The sequence below is a fragment of the Salminus brasiliensis genome, chromosome 1, assembly GCF_030463535.1.
Source record: "Salminus brasiliensis chromosome 1, fSalBra1.hap2, whole genome shotgun sequence".
Lineage (NCBI taxonomy): Eukaryota > Metazoa > Chordata > Actinopteri > Characiformes > Bryconidae > Salminus > Salminus brasiliensis.
In genome coordinates, this window is record NC_132878.1 from 96,927,230 (window position 1) to 96,944,767 (window position 17,538).

Here is a 17,538-nt window from a genome sequence, read left to right on the forward strand (position 1 = left end):
TAGTTAGGTTTCCCTCCACAGTTTCCCAAGTAGGCTTGCGGTCCACTGTTCTGGCCCCTTCCTTGGTTCTCCCCTCGTTACGTTCTGTTCTCCACCCTCAGCTCCCTGCCTCCTCCCAGTCCCAGGTTTGTTTTGGTTCAGGATTTTGTTTGTCACGTTGTGGTTCAGTTTACGGTTGCACTTTATTTTGTTACCTTCTGTGTCTCGTTTGCCACGTTTCTTAAAGTATCTTGCATTGATTTCCATCTCCATGACAGCCTCCATCACAATCCACACAAAAACCAGCACCATCAGTTGTAACACAAACGGCTTTTATTGTCAAACAATGATCATAAACTACCAAAAATACGGCATTTTCTAAAGTGTTATTCTTCTGTGCTTTAACCACATTTAAAGGGAAGAGCTCCCTCGGTACATAGTCTACTAATGATTCCCTGACTCAGAAAACAGCAGAACACAGCGAAAAAAGCAGAGTTTGATTTATTATTATTATTATTATTATTATTATTATTAACATGCAAAATACACTCATGCATAAGTCTCATCTGCAAAAAGAAGTCAAGGTGCAGACATTCAGTGTCTAATACAGGTAGCTAGTCATTCTCAGTGATCCAAAATGCTTTACAATGTAAGAATATTAAGAAATTTAGCAAAATCTTAATAAACTTATATTTATGTATTTATTTATATATTTATTTATAAAAACCAGAACCAAAGGGAACTCCGTTATTATCCATTTTATATATATATATACGTTTTCATAACTCCCACTCAAAAACATGCTTGTCGGATTGGTTGTGGTCGCTTGTTTCGCTGATTGGCACGGTACTGCTGTAACAGTTAGCCTACTACACAAGCACCTCAGACCCACACATGCAAACGAATGAAAGGAACAGAGTTCACGTTGTAGGACTGACAGAAACGTGCTATCTGACAGCGGGCAGTGAGTTAGCCTGAGCCGAGCGGCTCAGTGGCCAAGCGTCCTCGGGACCTCAAACTCTGAAGGAACTTTCGGCTTGATGCCCTTGCTGTTATAGTAATCCACCACCTGGTTTGGGACTTCAGCTAAGACACTTTTTGCCAGGGCCGCAGGAGAAGCCTGTGGGTGGAGAAGAGGAGACACTGATCAGACATAGCATTTAGCAGCACCTGCCTAATACTGGGCAGGTCCCCCCTGTGCCACCACAACAGATCTCCACAAGACCTATGAAGGCATGCTAGCAGCAGATCCTTTAAGACCTGTTAGTTGTGGGGTGGGACCTTCATCAGTGGGTCATAGGTGACCCTGTCCTTCCTTGGAGCACTTTTGGTAGGTACTGACCACTGCATACCGGAAACACCCCACAAGACCTGCCTGATGTTTTGGAGATGTTCTGACACAGTTGTCTAGAACCTGTATGCCAGTAGTCTACAGTGGTTTAGTGAGGTGCAGTAGTCTACAGTGGTCTGGGGAAGAGCAGTAAGCTATAGTGGTCTGGTGAAGTGCAGAGGTCTACAGTGGTTTGGGGAAGTGCAGAGGTCTACAGTGGTTTGGGGAAGTGCAGTAGTCTACAGTGGTTTTGTGAAGTGCAGAGGTCTACAGTGGTTTGGGGAAGTGCAGTAGTCTACAGTGGTCTGGGGAAGTGCAGTAGTCTACAGTGGTTTGGTGAAATGCAGAGGTCTACAGTGGTCTACAGTAGTCTACAGTGGTTTGGGGAAGTGCAGTAGTCTACAGTGGTTTGGGGAAGTGCAGAGGTCTACAGTGGTCTACAGTCGTCTACAGTGGTTTGGGTAAGTGTAGTAGTCTACAGTGATCTGGGGAGGAGCAGTGGTCTGGGGAAGAGCAGTAGTCTACAGTGGTTTAAGGAAGTGCAGAGGTCTACAGTAGTCTACAGTGGTCTGGGGATGTGCAGTAGTCTACAGTGGTCTGGGGAAGTGCAGTAGTCTACAGTAGACTACGTTGGTTTGGGGAAGTGCAGTAGTCTACAGGATGCTTTGGGCCTTTGTTGCAGGCACCCCTCCAGAGCTGGTAGCGTCATGTGATGGGGGGAGATCTAGAACTAGAAGCATTGTAAGTTCTTTAAACTCCTCAAAAGTCGTTCCCTCTCTTACAGCTCATTTACAAAACCAGCTTTCTGAAGAATTATCCATTAAAAGGTCTTTAAGGAACCAAGAGTGTGCACCCCTGTATCTACAACCGGAGAAGCTGTGGTGATTAAAGGAACCGTGAAGCTAAAGGTTATTGGGTCTCTGCAGGGTTGAGAGGGGGGCAGTAATTAATGAGAAGCTTTTTCATGGTACTTCAGCCATCATACGGACGCTAGGTGAGAACCTCTGCATAGCAATGCTCTGATTAAAGGAGGAGGGCTGGTGCGTGAGTGCTGGGCTCGCAGCATCAATTAAACAAATGATTAAAGCAGTGAAATAAGAACCTGCTCCACTACAGGAGGATCAGGACGGTCATGATCCCCCGTTTATTCTCTAAAACCAACTCGAGTAAAGAGCTGAAGGAACACTTGGCAGTGGAACTGTGGCGGCGCGAGCGTCTTCATCTCGGTGATAGCACGCTGTAATAGTTTTAGTTCATTATAAGCACACTTGCTGCTCCTGTTGTGAAAAGGTTGGTAGAAAAGATCATTTGTTTGTGTAACACAAAGAACACCACAAAATCCACAGTGGACTAGTTTAAGAGCAGCAAGCTGAATTGGTTTTGCCGTGGCCCTCACAGCCCCCTGACCTAAACATCACAGAAACAGCTCATGTATACATCATATATATATATATATATATATATATATGCACATATGTGACCATATGTGCAGGGTAAACGGCCCAATGTGTATATACACACACATCTTACACACTACATACACACTATACACACATTATACACACTATATACACACTATACACACATTCTACACACTATGCACACACTATATACACATAATACACAAAACACACTATACACACTACACCTACTATACATACACATTATACACACTATACACACACACACATATACACACACATACACACTCTACACACAATACACATACTATACACACACATTATACACACTATACACACACATACACATATACACACACACTACACATACTAAACACACACATTATACACATATACACACACATACACACACTACACATACTATACACACACATTATACACACTATACACACACACATACATTACACACTATATACATTTCCAGATCCAATTTGGGCCACTTTCAACTGTGGTACTGAAATCTGATGAATATCCAACAAGCAAAGCCAGATCAGAATTTATGTGACTTCAAATCAGACTCCATATTTGCTAGGTCAGACCACGCCCGATGGAGCTTTCTATAGGGAGGTTCTCCAAGAAATGACAATGAGTGAACCAGCGACAGTATCATGGGCTCACAAGGCTCAATGAGGCTCATGGTGACCCCACCCCACAACTGCTAACATTGGTCTTTGGACACCTTCAGAGGTCTTGTGGAATCTGGGAATCCATGCCTTGAAGGGTCAGAGCTGTTTTGTTGTTACGGCTGACTGGACAGTCAAAACCAAACTCACATGTTTGAAGTTGCGGAAGGGTACAAACTGTACGATGTCCCTCAGGACTGGTTCTCCCTTCGGTGAGCGGAGGATTCCATCATCACCGTCCAGAGTCTGCATGTCGGTGAAGTCTGCATTGCCCACACCGACGATGATGATGGACATGGGCAGGTGGGAGGCATGAACGATTGCCTCTCGAGTGTCGGCCATGTCTGTAATCACACCGTCCGTCAGGATCAGGAGGATGAAGTACTGCTGTAGAGAGAGAGCATGTGTATAAGAGGTGATGGGAATGAAACGTCTGACTCAAACCAGGGTCAGGGTCAGGGTCAGATTACACAGGTGTGAAGGTGAGGGCTACTGTGGCATCAGATTACACAGGTGTGAAGGTGAGGGTTACTGTGGTGTCAGATTACACAGGTGTAAAGGTGAGGGTTACTGTGGCATCAGATTACACAGGTGTAAAGGTGAGGGTTACTGTGGTGTCAGATTACACAGGTGTGAAGGTGAGGGTTACTGTGGTGTCAGATTACACAGGTGTGAAGTTGAGGGTTACTGTGGTGTCAGATTACACAGGTGTGAAGGTGAGGGTTACTGTGGCGTCAGATTACACAGGTGTGAAGTTGAGGGTTACTGTGGTGTCAGATTACACAGGTGTGAAGGTGAGGGTTACTGTGGCGTCAGATTACACAGGTGTGAAGGTGAGGGTTACTGTGGCGTCAGATTACACAGGTGTGAAGGTGAGGGTTACTGTGGCGTCTGATTACACAGGTGTGAAGGTGAGGGTTACTGTGGCGTCAGATTACACAGGTGTGAAGGTGAGGGTTACTGTGGAGTCAGATTACACAGGTGTAAAGGTGAGGGTTACTGTGGCGTCAGATTACACAGGTGTAAAGGTGAGGGTTACTGTGGAGTCAGATTACACAGGTGTAAAGGTGAGGGTTACTGTGGCGTCAGATTACACAGGTGTGAAGGTGAGGGTTACTGTGGCGTCAGATTACACAGGTGTGAAGGTGAGGGTTACTGTGGCGTCAGATTACACAGGTGTGAAGGTGAGGGTTACTGTGGAGTCAGATTACACAGGTGTAAAGGTGAGGGTTACTGTGGCGTCAGATTACACAGGTGTGAAGGTGAGGGTTACTGTGGCATCAGATTACACAGGTGTGAAGGTGAGGGTTACTGTGGTGTCAGATTACACAGGTGTGAAGGTGAGGGTTACTGTGGCGTCAGATTACACAGGTGTGAAGGTGAGGGTTACTGTGGTGTCAGATTACACAGGTGTGAAGGTGAGGGTTACTGTGGCGTCAGATTACACAGGTGTGAAGGTGAGGGTTACTGTGGAGTCAGATTACACAGGTGTGAAGGTGAGGGTTACCGTGGCGTCAGATTACACAGGTGTAAAGGTGAGGGTTACTGTGGCGTCAGATTACACAGGTGTGAAGGTGAGGGTTACTGTGGCGTCAGATTACACAGGTGTGAAGGTGAGGGTTACTGTGGCGTCAGATTACACAGGTGTGAAGGTGAGGGTTACTGTGGAGTCAGATTACACAGGTGTAAAGGTGAGGGTTACTGTGGCGTCAGATTACACAGGTGTGAAGGTGAGGGTTACTGTGGCGTCAGATTACACAGGTGTAAAGGTGAGGGTTACTGTGGCGTCAGATTACACAGGTGTGAAGGTGAGGGTTACTGTGGCGTCAGATTACACAGGTGTGAAGGTGAGGGTTACTGTGGAGTCAGATTACACAGGTGTAAAGGTGAGGGTTACTGTGGAGTCAGATTACACAGGTGTAAAGGTGAGGGTTACTGTGGTGTCAGATTACACAGGTGTGAAGGTGAGGGTTACTGTGGCGTCAGATGCTGGGGGGATTTATACCCCTCTATAGCCCACGCCTGGTATTATTAGGCAGCATGGAGCCGATAGGGTTCATGTTTATCTAAATTCCTGATATATGATACAAAATAAAAGTCATTTAAGAGTTTAATAACTGCTTAAATAAATTAAATGTCAAACTTTTTTTAAGAATTACAATTTTAAATAAATTTTCTTTTAAATTTTCTTTTAAAAATGATTGTTTAATTAATGGTTAAATTTTAATAAAATATCATTTTATAATAAATATCAAGTTTTGAGAGAAGACAGAGAGAAAGACGCTGCTCACCATGGCCTCCCTGGTGTGCTCCTCTTCGGAGGCAGAGTTGGCCACTTTCTGGATGATGGGCGCGATGTTGGTGGGGCCGTACAGCTGGATTTTTGGAAGGCAGTTCTGGTAGGCTTCCACCACGCCCTGTATACCTGAATAGGACAGCACAGTCAGCACACACTGATCCTAACTTATCCCACCTTGCACTGGTGTTAGTGTTCTGGCGTTCACTGAAATCAACACAAGGTCAAAAGTATACAGACAGCACACCAAAAACGTTATACGTTATATGTGCACTAGTTAGCTGAACCTTGAACACAGGCTTTTGACAGCCATCAACAATCTTCAGTGGAGGTTCGACCACTCTTCTGGGCAGAATTGGTGGAGCCCTAGAGTCCAGCTAATAGTTTGAGGTTCTGCTGAGGGATTCTGTGGGAGTCCTCATTCATCACCAGTTTCAGAACAGACCCTGAGCACGATGCTCCCGCCACCATGTTTAACAGTTGGTACAGTGTTCTTAGGGTTGAATGCCTCACCTTTACTCCTTCACACAGCACAGACGCCCCCTGTATGAGTGGTTGGTTAAATTCAGTAGCATTTTAAACTGATAAGATTGTATAAATGGCTGACTCAGCAGTCTAATCCACTACCACTCTGGCCCAGGGGTTGTGAGTTCAAATCCCGAGCTATGCCACCTTAGGGGTGCTGTATGGGGGGTTAGGATAATTCTAAGGGCCTATGACTGACAGGGACCCTAAAAATGTATTGATTGGGTATGTTGATAGAATTGTTAGAGTTTTGGGGCCCAGTATAATATACTTTAAATGGGCCCTAAAGTCCCTGCCAGCACCCCTTTACGTTAGGATCAGGGTTAGGGTTCGGGTGGGTAGGTGGCGCTCATTCCCCTCATCACTCTTTAAGTGATGTTGGCTGGAACAGTCATCGGTTAGCTGGTGTGGTAGGGCCGCCCCCTCCTAGTGTCGGGAGCAGTGCCAGTGCTAGGGGGAGCTACAGACAGGTGGGTCAATTGGCAGGAAAAAGGAAAAAATATACAAACAAAAAATAAATAAATAAATAAATACAATTATGAATGGCTTAATATGTGTTAATAAATTGGTATTAGTAACATCTTATTATTAATTCATAATTAGCCAAAGAGTGAGCCGATATTCATCATACTGTAAAATCTCAGTGGTGCTGCTCCCACCACCATGCTTAACAGCTGGCACAGTGCTCTTAGGGTTGAATGCCTCTGTACCTGTACTCCTGCACATAGCTCAGTCCAGATGTTTTTTAATAGGACTCTGTATTTTGGGAGGAGCATTCAGAAAGCCTGCTTTATCAATTTCACAACCAACCAGCTGTATTTATTGATATTAATTAATAATTTATAATGAATAAATACAGAGAGTTATAGCCATTCATAAAGGTAAAGGTGCACGTATCTTTGACCCATCTGTGGTAGTGAGCACACACACACACCCAGAGCGGTGGGCAGCCAACTTCAGCGCCCGGGGAGCCGAGAGAGGGTGAAGGGCCTTGCTCAAGGGCCCAACAGTGGCAGCTTCCCGAGCCCGGGTATCGAACCCACAACCCTGTCATCAACAGCCCGGAGAGCTAACCTCTGAGCCATTGTACACTGAAAGCATTGGTAACCTTTAGAGTGTGTGTTACACTCCCTTTAACAATTAAAGGGGGGGGGGGGGGGTGTGGGGTCAGTGCAGTGCGGGGGTGATCTCTGCTGGACCTAATGCTGTTTGCTGCCTCAGTGGGCATTTCCTCTCAGGTAGGTCAATCTACATCACCGCACGCCTCTGAGTGTTTCAATTAATTAACATGTAACACCCTGGAGCTCTCTGTCTCACACACACACACACACGTAACCAAGGGGTCCCCGATGTGCATGCAAGCTCCACTGTGCTGTGGAGGAATTAAGATGAGAGAGATACAAAGTGGAGGTCAGGCTGTAATTGCCGCAGTGGGTCACTAAACACAATCAGAGAGATGAAGCCGAGGACTCTCCTCGTGTTCCAGCACTTCCACAAGTAAACACTAGGGGGCGTAGGAGGGACCTGGATACTGGAGGACTAAACTATGCATTCTCGAAGGTAGAGGCAGTTCTCAGCATGGTAGCTGTATTACTGAAGCAGCTAACAGTCAGTGGGTCCCTCGTTTAGGCGGTTGCTAGGCTGTTGCTATGTCTTCACTAGGGTGGTGGTGCTGTAAGGACTTCGCTATGGTGCTACGGTTTGCTAAGTGTTTGCTGGTTGCTTGATAAGGTGCCTAAATGGTTGCTTGATTCATGTTACGGTATTTTAGGTGGTTGCCTTGGAGTTGCTGTAGTGTCTCAGGTGGTTACTATGGTGTTGCTAGGTTCGTGTTATGGTATTTTAGGTGGTTGCTGTGGTGTAGCTTTGTGGTTGACAGAGTTGCTGTAGTGTCTCAGGTGGTTACTATGGTGTTGCTAAGTTCGTGTTATGGTATTTTAGGTGGTTGCTGTGGTGTAGCTTTGTGGTTGACAGAGTTGCTGTAGTGTCTCAGGTGGTTACTATGGTGTTGCTAGGTTCGTGTTATGGTATTTTAGGTGGTTGCTGTGGTGTAGCTTTGTGGTTGACAGAGAGTTGCTGTAGTGTCTCAGGTTTTTTATGGTGTTGCTAGGTTCGTGTTATGATATTTAAGGCGGTTGCTGTGGTGTAGCATTGTGGTTGCTTGGGAGTTGCTGTGGTGTCTCAGGTGGGTGCTATGGTGTTGCTATGGTGTTGGTAGGTTCGTGCTATGGTATTTTAGGCGGTTGCTGTGGTGTTGCTAAATGGTTGCTAGGTTCATGTTATGGTTTTAGGTGGTTGCTGTAGTGTAGCTTTGAGAGACAGTTACTCCAGCAATAGCAGGATCATTTTTTAATACCATTGATTTCAGAAGAAACAATGAATGAACAGGTGTCCAAATACTTTTGTCCATAATGAGTATTTTTACATTATTAAATTATTACAATTTGCGAAAGTAGAAAAATGTCTTGTAAAAAAAAATTGCAAGACTTTCACCTTCTGCAGTGTGTGTGTGTGTGTGTTGATGAAATAACTGGAACTCTATCACTCTCCATAAATAGACAGTACAGACAACTGTGAGACATATTACATCAGGACCTCCAGCCTGGCACCCTGCCAGCCCCTCAACAAAAAATAAAAAGAAGAAAAAAGCAGTGTAGGTCACTGAGAACATTCACACACACTCACACACACACACACACACACTCTCGTAGGTCCTTTACTCACTTAAACACTAACCCGAACCAGGCGAATGAGCTGCTAATTATAGCTTTCCTATGGCGACAGATTCCCTCTAAGCGAAAGCTGTTTGCGAGAGTTTGAAGCAATCCGCCGTTCAAACAGCCAGAGATGCACTTCAAAGCTGCAGATGGAGGAACTGCTAATTGGCTCCTTTTCCACAACGTAAATAGATGCACTCTCCAGAGGCCTCTCCTGAGAAAGTGTACGAGAGCCCGTCAGTAATTAGAACGTGAAGGCTGTTAACAGCTCTCTCCACACGCAGACGAGCAGTCGCTCTGCGATCGCACCAGAGCCGGAGATGCCAGCACAGCCCTCCACCCCCTCCCCAGACCCCTACCAGAGCAGGTTTGGTGGGACTAAAAAAAATGGACAATACTAAAAATATGGACAAAAGTTTGTGGACACCTGAAATTAAGGGTATTAATAGCGGTTTTGTTTTCCCGTTGCTGCGGTCTCAACATCAGCCTCAACTCTTCTAGATTTTGGAACACTGCTGTGAGGTTTTGATGGCATCGGGCCTTTAGAGCATTGGTGAGGTCAGGCACTGATAATGGATGACTAGTTCTAGTTTTGTCAGCTCCACTGCTCCACAGCCCAGTGCTAAGTGGTTTCTAGACATTTGGGTATCCCACTAGGTTGCTATGGTGTCTTGGGTGGTTGCTAGCATGTTGCCAAGTGGTAGCTGCGGTGCCCCATGTGGTTGATTGGGTGCTACGAGTTCCTTTGTACCATTGTGACCTTTGCACCCCATTCATTCCTATGGGACACAATTCTGTAACAAACAAATCTGTTGCCAAGTGGAAACTGTACATCCAATCAAAAAGCTGTATACCCATGCATATGTCCATACCTGATCATGACATCAAAAATGCTGCTTTCTGTAATCCCTGGAGCTCCAGAATCTAGAACAGTCAGTTCCACTGCTCCACAGCCCCAGTGTTCCCAGTGCTGCAGGGCTTTTTAACCCCTGATGGCACTGAGCATGGAGGCTTTAGACTCCAGCCTGGCTGCCCCAAGCTGTTTAATCTAAATGGGGGCACTGTAAAGTAGCTGAACTCACTCCTTAAAAGAAGTGTCCGGATACTTTTGGCACCCAAGTTTCAAGTCTTGGCATGTGGGCATGTTGTCTTGCTGTTATCTTGTCATGGATGGCAGCCTATTACCTATAACTCAACCCCAGCCACACTGAGCTGCTGAGGCCTCGCCATGTCCTTCACTAATTTCCCCGTCACTTAATTTGCAGAAGCCTGAAGCCAGTTCGGCGTTGAGTTCGGTGTTGAGTTCGGTGTTGAGTTCGGTGTTGGTCTGATTGTGTCATTTGAAGAACTCCATTTGCCAGTTTGCCTCAGGTGGGACAAATTAAGCTCCTCAGGCTTCCAAAACCTGTAGTCTAATCTCTCCAGTTGAGCTGACAGCTCCAGACAGTTGCTCTCCATTACACTACAGACCTGCCTGCCATAACACCTCCAGCTTCTGTATTTCTCGATGTGATTAACATTCGCTCCAAGTGGCGAGATTTAACGCCGGTTTTTGGGAGCTACACCAACAGTGTGCGGGTCTTTTTTATCGTCCGTGGGCTTAAAGACATGCGCTCGGTGCCCAGGGAGAATGGCTGGCATCCGGCCTGGTTTGGGCCCGAAGCCATAAGTCATTCCTGAAATGAACAGAACTGGCAGGCAGACTGGAGCCCAGAAGCTGAGCGGTCTGGAGAGGGTCTCAGGCGCCACACAGGTTCGTCCACGACTATAAGAGCCGATGAGGACAGAAATAGCTGAGGAAAATCGAGTGACACCAATACAATAGAGGTCAGTGTGGCTTACAATCAATTCTAACTCATCATGGAGACCATTGAAGGCAAAGGGGTCTACACCTAGACCACCAGAGCACTGTCCTATTTAGGCTCCGTCCACAAATATATTAATATTCACCCTAATGAGAGACTGTAGCTCCGCCTCCTCAGTGTATATCACAATACCTACATTTAAAGCTTTATTAATATTCACCCTAATGAGAGACTGTAGCTCCGCCTCCTCAGTGTATATCACAATACCTACATTTAAAGCTTTATTAATATTCACCCTAATGAGAGACTGTAGCTCCGCCTCCTCAGTGTATATCACAATACCTACATTTAGAGCGTTATTAATTATTATTCACCCTAATGAGAGACTGTAGCTCCGCCTCCTCAGTGTATATCACAATACCTACATTTAGAGCGTTATTAATTATTATTCACCCTAATGAGAGACTGTTGCTCCTCCTCCTCAGTGTATATCACAATACCTACATTTAGAGTTATTAATATTCACCCTAATGAGAGACTGTAGCTCCTCCTCCTCAGTGTATATCACAATACCTACATTTAGAGCGTTATTAATATTCACCCTAATGAGAGACTGTAGCTCCGCCTCCTCAGTGTATATCACAATACCTACATATAGAGCATTATTAATATTCACCCTACTGAGAGACTGTAGCTCCTCCTCCTCAGTGTATATCACAATACCTACATTTAGAGTTATTAATATTCACCCTAATGAGAGACTGTAGCTCCTCCTCCTCAGTGTATATCACAATACCTACATTTAGAGTTATTAATATTCACCCTAATGAGAGACTGTAGCTCCTCCTCCTCAGTGTATATCACAATACCTACATTTAGAGTGTTAGAAATATGATTAATTATTCAGTATTCACTATAATTTATGTCGACTATGACTTGTTTAGTAACTATAATAAACTGTGCAGTATCTACTCATCTACTCAGTATCTACTATAATTAATCCAGTATCTACTCTAATTGAATTATCCAGTAATTAAAATGATTACTAGATTAATTGCACAGTATTACCCAGAATTGTTCCCTATCTACTATAAATTATTCCGTATCTACTATAAATTATCCAGTCCCTACTAGAAATTATTCAGTATCTACTATGAATTATTCAGTATCTGCTATGAATTATTCAGTCTCTTCTATAAATTTTTCCATATCTGCTATGAATTATTCAATCTGATATAAATTATTCAGTATCTACTATAAGTTTTTCAGTATCTACTATAAATTATTCAGTATCTAGTATAAATTATTTAGTATCTACTATAAATTATTCAGTATCTACTATAAATTATTCAGTATCTAGTATAAATTATTTAGTATCTACTATAAATTATTCAGTATCTACTATAAATTATTCAGTATCTAGTATAAATTATTTAGTATCTACTATAAATTATTCAGTATCCCCTATGAATTATTCAGTATCTACTATGAATTATTTAGTCTCTACTATAAATTATTTCATATCTACAATGAATTATCCAGTATCTACTATAAATTATTCAGTCTGTACTATAAATTATTCCGTATCTACATTAAGTTATTCAGAAATCACTATGAATTATTCCGTATCTACAATTAATTACCCAAAAATACCCAGAATTATTCAGTATCCATTCTAAATTATTCAGTATCCACTATGAATTATTCCATATCTACTATGAATTATCCGCTATGAATTATCCAATATTACCCAGAATCATTCAGTATCCATTCCAAATTATTCAGTATTCACTATGTATTATAGAGTATACACTATGAATTATTCAGTATCCACCATGTATTATAGAGTATACACTATGAATTATTCAGTATCCAATATGAATTATATAGTACCTCCAATAAATTATCCAGGATTTACTATAAATTATAACAGAGGCTGCCTCTTTAAATAAGCTAATGCTAAAGCTAACTTGTAGAGTGCTGGATGCTTATGAGGACGCTCTTTATTTTCTCAATGGACAGTGTGCCAACATTTTTGTTACTTTATTATTAATGGAGTAAGGTCATATCAGCTAATTAATGTCTAGTCAGTCAAGCACTTTACCACAATGTGGTCAAAAATTAATTTGGCCACATTTACATTTATTAACTATGATTAGAAAACATGACAATTTAAAGTACTGACTCATGCTTTGCAGCGTGGACAGAAGCTCGCCCCCCCTCCCATACGTTTGTTTTGGTCATTTCTGGAGTTCGTGTCCAGCAGCACCAGAACACGTTACAGTTTACAGACAAACACAGCATTACCTGACCACGGCTCCAGTGTCTCTGCTTGTAGTCCAACTTGTTGATGGAAAGTGTGACAGGTGTTTCATCACCCATTCTTGGGTTCTTGAGGAGAGGTGTACTGACCCCTCAGCCCTCTCCACCACTCTCTCTGGGACTCATTATAGACGGCAGACTGCAGAGTCATGCCTCTCTCCTCTAGACCTTTCCCTCAGCCTGATCCGCCACTTTACATTTCTATTAAACTTTAAGGACCTTCACCTCCACTGTAACCTCAGCTCTGATTGAGCCCTGCCTGTGTTGCACCATAAAGACGCCGTTGATTTGAGGGGACAGTATGAAGGTCACCACTTAAGAATCTCTGTAAACTTCTTAGAAAGTTCTATCCAACTTTCCAGCAAATGAAGCAACACAGTAAAACACCCGAACTTTCCTGTAAGCCTTTGCTTTTACACACATCTTCTACTGATCATCTTCACACTAGAGGATCTCTATTGTTGGTCATTGCGTTTGAAAGTGTGTGTGGAGGGTCTTACCTGCACATTCAGGATTATCCTCGTTGAAGTTTACAGCAAAGTCGTGTGAAACCTGGAGAAAAACATGACAGTATAAAATGTAAAGGTCTATCCTCTTTTAATTAAAAATATGTAGAAATATGTAAACATTGAAATATGTATACAAACCTTATTTAAAGAGTTCACTAGAACAGTGAACATCTAGCTAACATCCGCTAGAGCAGTGAACATCTAGCTAACATCCACTAGAGCAGTGAACATCTAGCTAACATAAGCTAGAGTAGTGAACATCTAGCTAACATCCACTAGATCAGTGAACATCTAGCTAACATAAACTAGAGTCTGCAACATCTAGCTAACATTAGCTAGAGTAGTGAACATCTAGCTAACATCCACTAGAGTAGTCAACATCTAGGTAACGTCCACTAGAGTAGTCAACATCTCGCTAACATCCACTAGAGTGCAACATCTAGCTAACATACACTAGAGCAGTGAACATCTAGCTAATATCCACTAGAGTAGTCAACATATCGCTAACATCCACTAGAGTAGTGAACATCTAGCTAACACCCACTAGAGCAGTGAACATCTAGCTAACGTCCACTAGAGTAGTGAACATCTAGCTAACATCCAATAGATCAGTGAACATCTAGCTAACATCCACTAGAGTAGTGAACATCTAGCTAACATCCACTAGAGCAGTGAACATCTAGCTAACGTCCACTAGAGCAGTGAACATCTAGCTAACATCCACTAGAGCAGTGAACATCTAGCTAACATCCACTAGAGCAGTGAACATCTAGCTAACATCCACTAGAGCAGTGAACATCTAGCTAACATCCACTAGAGCAGTGAACATCTAGCTAACGTCCACTAGAGCAGTGAACATCTAGCTAACGTCCACTAGACGGTGGAGCGTCTAGCGCAAGGCCAGTGGCTCTCATGGCTGCCGATGGCTAGCAATCCTCTGGTCACAGTGACAGCTCCTAATTCTGCCGGACCAAACCCACACTATTAAGATTGGTGTACAGTAAACGCCTGGTATAGTGTGCAGTCTGCAATTGGGATGCAGCCAGTCATATATAATGGTGTAATGGTGACTCGAGCCTGCATCACTCCGGACTTAATGTTGGCAGCCCTGGTGTCAAAACATCTGATCTCCATTAGGTCTTTCTCCAGCTGCCCAGACTAAAACACTGTAGCCTTGAGCACTGCTGCACTTCCAAGTGAAGGCATGGAGAAACAGGCTGAATATTACAGTAGGCGTGGTTTTATATGACACATTTATTAAACTGGTCCTAAATTTCCACTGATTCGTCCTCAGTAACCCAGAGCTCAGCCGTGACTGTCAGGAGTCTTTACCAGAGCTGATTTTACCAGACATGTTTCATTTCAGTTCCCTGCAGCATCTGCTGTGGGATCCCTGAGTTTGGGATTAAAGCGAATTACCCAGCAGAGCGAGGCGGCAGAGGGTTCTAATATCTGTAGAAGCGAACGTAGGAGTGTCGGGAGCTCCTCTCAGCATCAGCATTATTATTATTAAATTCATGAAGCCACCTGTGCCTCAGCGGCAGGAACACTCCGGAAATTACCTTGAAGTCGGGAGGTATCCGGGCACCGAAGCCGAACGCCGGAAACATTTTATCACTGTGGGAAAGCCGAAACAGACGAGAGATTATAGCGGGCCAGCACTGAGGGGGAGGTTAACAGCAAGTGTGTGTGAGCGTGTGAACATGGAAGGTGCGTGTGTGTGTGTGTGTGTGTGGAGGCTTATTAGATTTCACATTATCATCTGCTGTCCAAATGGCCTCCAATCACACATCGTTTGTATCCCACACAGATTTGCATAATTGATTTTTAGAGCCTGGTGAATAAATAATAAGGGGGTCAGTGAGAGTGTCTACCTGTAAAACTTTATATAACGTTAGAATAAACCCACATAAAATTAAATTCAGTGGTCAGTGAGAGTGTCTACCTGTAAAACTCCATATAACATTAGAAATAAGCCCAAATAAACATAGTCAGTGATCAGTGAGAGTGTCTACCTGTAATTAACTCTATTTAACATTAGTATAAACCCAAATAAACATAAAGTCAGTGGTCAGTGAGGGTGTCTACCTGTAATTAACTCTATATAACATTAGTATAAACCCAAATAAACATAAAGTCAGTGGTCAGTGAGAGTGTCTACCTGTAATTAACTCTATATAACATTAGAATAAACCCAAATAAACATAAAGTCAGTGGTCAGTGAGGGTGTCTACCTGTAATTAACTCTATATAACATTAGTATAAACCCAAATAAACATAAAGTCAGTGGTCAGTGAGAGTGTCTACCTGTAATTAACTCTATATAACATTAGAATAAACCCAAATAAACATAAAGTCAGTGGTCAGTGAGGGTGTCTACCTGTAATTAACTCTATATAACATTAGAATAAACCCTAATAAACCTAAAGTCAGTGGTCAGTGAGAGTGTCTACCTGTAATTAACTCTATATAACATTAGAATAAACCCCAATAAACATCCAAGACTTTTAGTAACCCTTTAAATGCTACAGGCAGTGGTATGGCTATAACGTACAGTTTTTGGACAAAAGTATAGGGACTAACTCCCCAACTCATCTCAAAAGTATGGATGGAGCTCCTCCACCATCATCATTCCAGAGAACACAGTTCTTCCACTGCTCCACAGCTCCTCAATGCTGGGGGGCTTTATACCCCTCTAGTCCACGCCTGGCATTATTAGGCAGCATGGTGCCGATAGGATCATGATGTTGATCTGCTCCAGAGAGTCCTATTCTATTGGCAGTAATTTAGTTTCGTGTCCCGGTGTTTTATATGATTGTATACTGAATTATTGTGCCTGTTAAACTTTCTACTAGATTTTGGAGGAGCATTGCTGTGACTTAGTGAGATCAAAAGGTTAGATGATCAAGATCCCACCTCATCATCCCCAACTCCCCAACACATCCCAAAAGGTACAAGACTGCGATGCCTTCGCAAGACCACGATGTCTTCGCAAGACCACAATGTCTTCGCAAGACCACAACGTCTTCGTAAGACCACAACGTCTTCGTAATACCACATCTTTGCAAGCCCACGACGTCTTTGCAAGACCACAACATCTTCGCAAGACCACAACATCTTCGCAAGACCTTGAAGCCTTCGCAAAACCACAGTGTCTTCGCAAGACTACAATGTCTTCGCGAGACTACAATGTCTTTGTAAAACCACGTCTTCGCAAGACCTTGATGTCTTCGCAATACCACATCTTCGCAAGACCATAACGTCTTTGCAAGACATTGACGTATTCGCAAGACCACAACATCTTCACAAGACCTTGAAGTATTCGTAAGATCAAAGCGTCTTTACCAAGACCATGATGCCTTCTCAAGACCACAATGTCTTCGCAAGACCACAACGTCTTCACAAGAACATGACATCTGCAAGACCACGACTATAAACAAATCTCTTTCGTTCTTTTTGACTGCCAGTGTATAATCTTCCTGATTTTGCTGGTTTCTGGCATGAGCAGCACTAGTACCAGGGCTCACCCAACAGATTTCCAAGAAACTTCACGGCTTCATCAGCGGAGAAGCTTAATCCAAAGAGCATCCCCGGAGTCATGGCGATTCAATCTCTCTGTGGTCACTCGTAAAAGGGTCAGCATCCAGCTTTCTCTCATCGGAAGCTACTGATGTCTGCTTCATCGACTCGATGCAATCTAATCTCAAATCAGCTGTGACCTTGCAGCGACCTTCAGGTGACCTGAAAGATCTTCAGGATGGATAAGGAGGAGAAATCAATACATCACTTCAGTGAGGAGGCTCTGAAGTGGAGCTGATCCTCAGCACACTCAGTACAGATTTTAGTCCTGCTCTCGTTTATAGTGTCCAGTTAAAGTACCACTCTAAAAAAGTCAACTAGGGATATTTAAGGTGGACCCATTGCTGACACAGGTCTCCACAATCTCCGTAG

General features: G+C 43.4%; 1 protein-coding gene across 1 annotated transcript in view; it reads right to left on the minus strand.

Annotated features, from left to right (window-relative positions):
• Positions 1–294: 294 nt before the first annotated feature.
• cpne4a (copine IVa) overlaps positions 295–17,538 on the minus strand; it is a 95,387-nt gene continuing 78,143 nt past the window's right edge. The window contains exons 12-16 of the mRNA XM_072692513.1: positions 15,150–15,204; positions 13,579–13,630; positions 5,705–5,838; positions 3,564–3,800; positions 295–1,099 (exon numbers count right to left, since the gene is read on the minus strand). Coding sequence (XP_072548614.1) covers positions 968–1,099; positions 3,564–3,800; positions 5,705–5,838; positions 13,579–13,630; positions 15,150–15,204 — 610 coding nt within the window. The 3' untranslated portion in view covers positions 295–967. The remainder of the gene's footprint in view (positions 1,100–3,563; positions 3,801–5,704; positions 5,839–13,578; positions 13,631–15,149; positions 15,205–17,538) is intronic.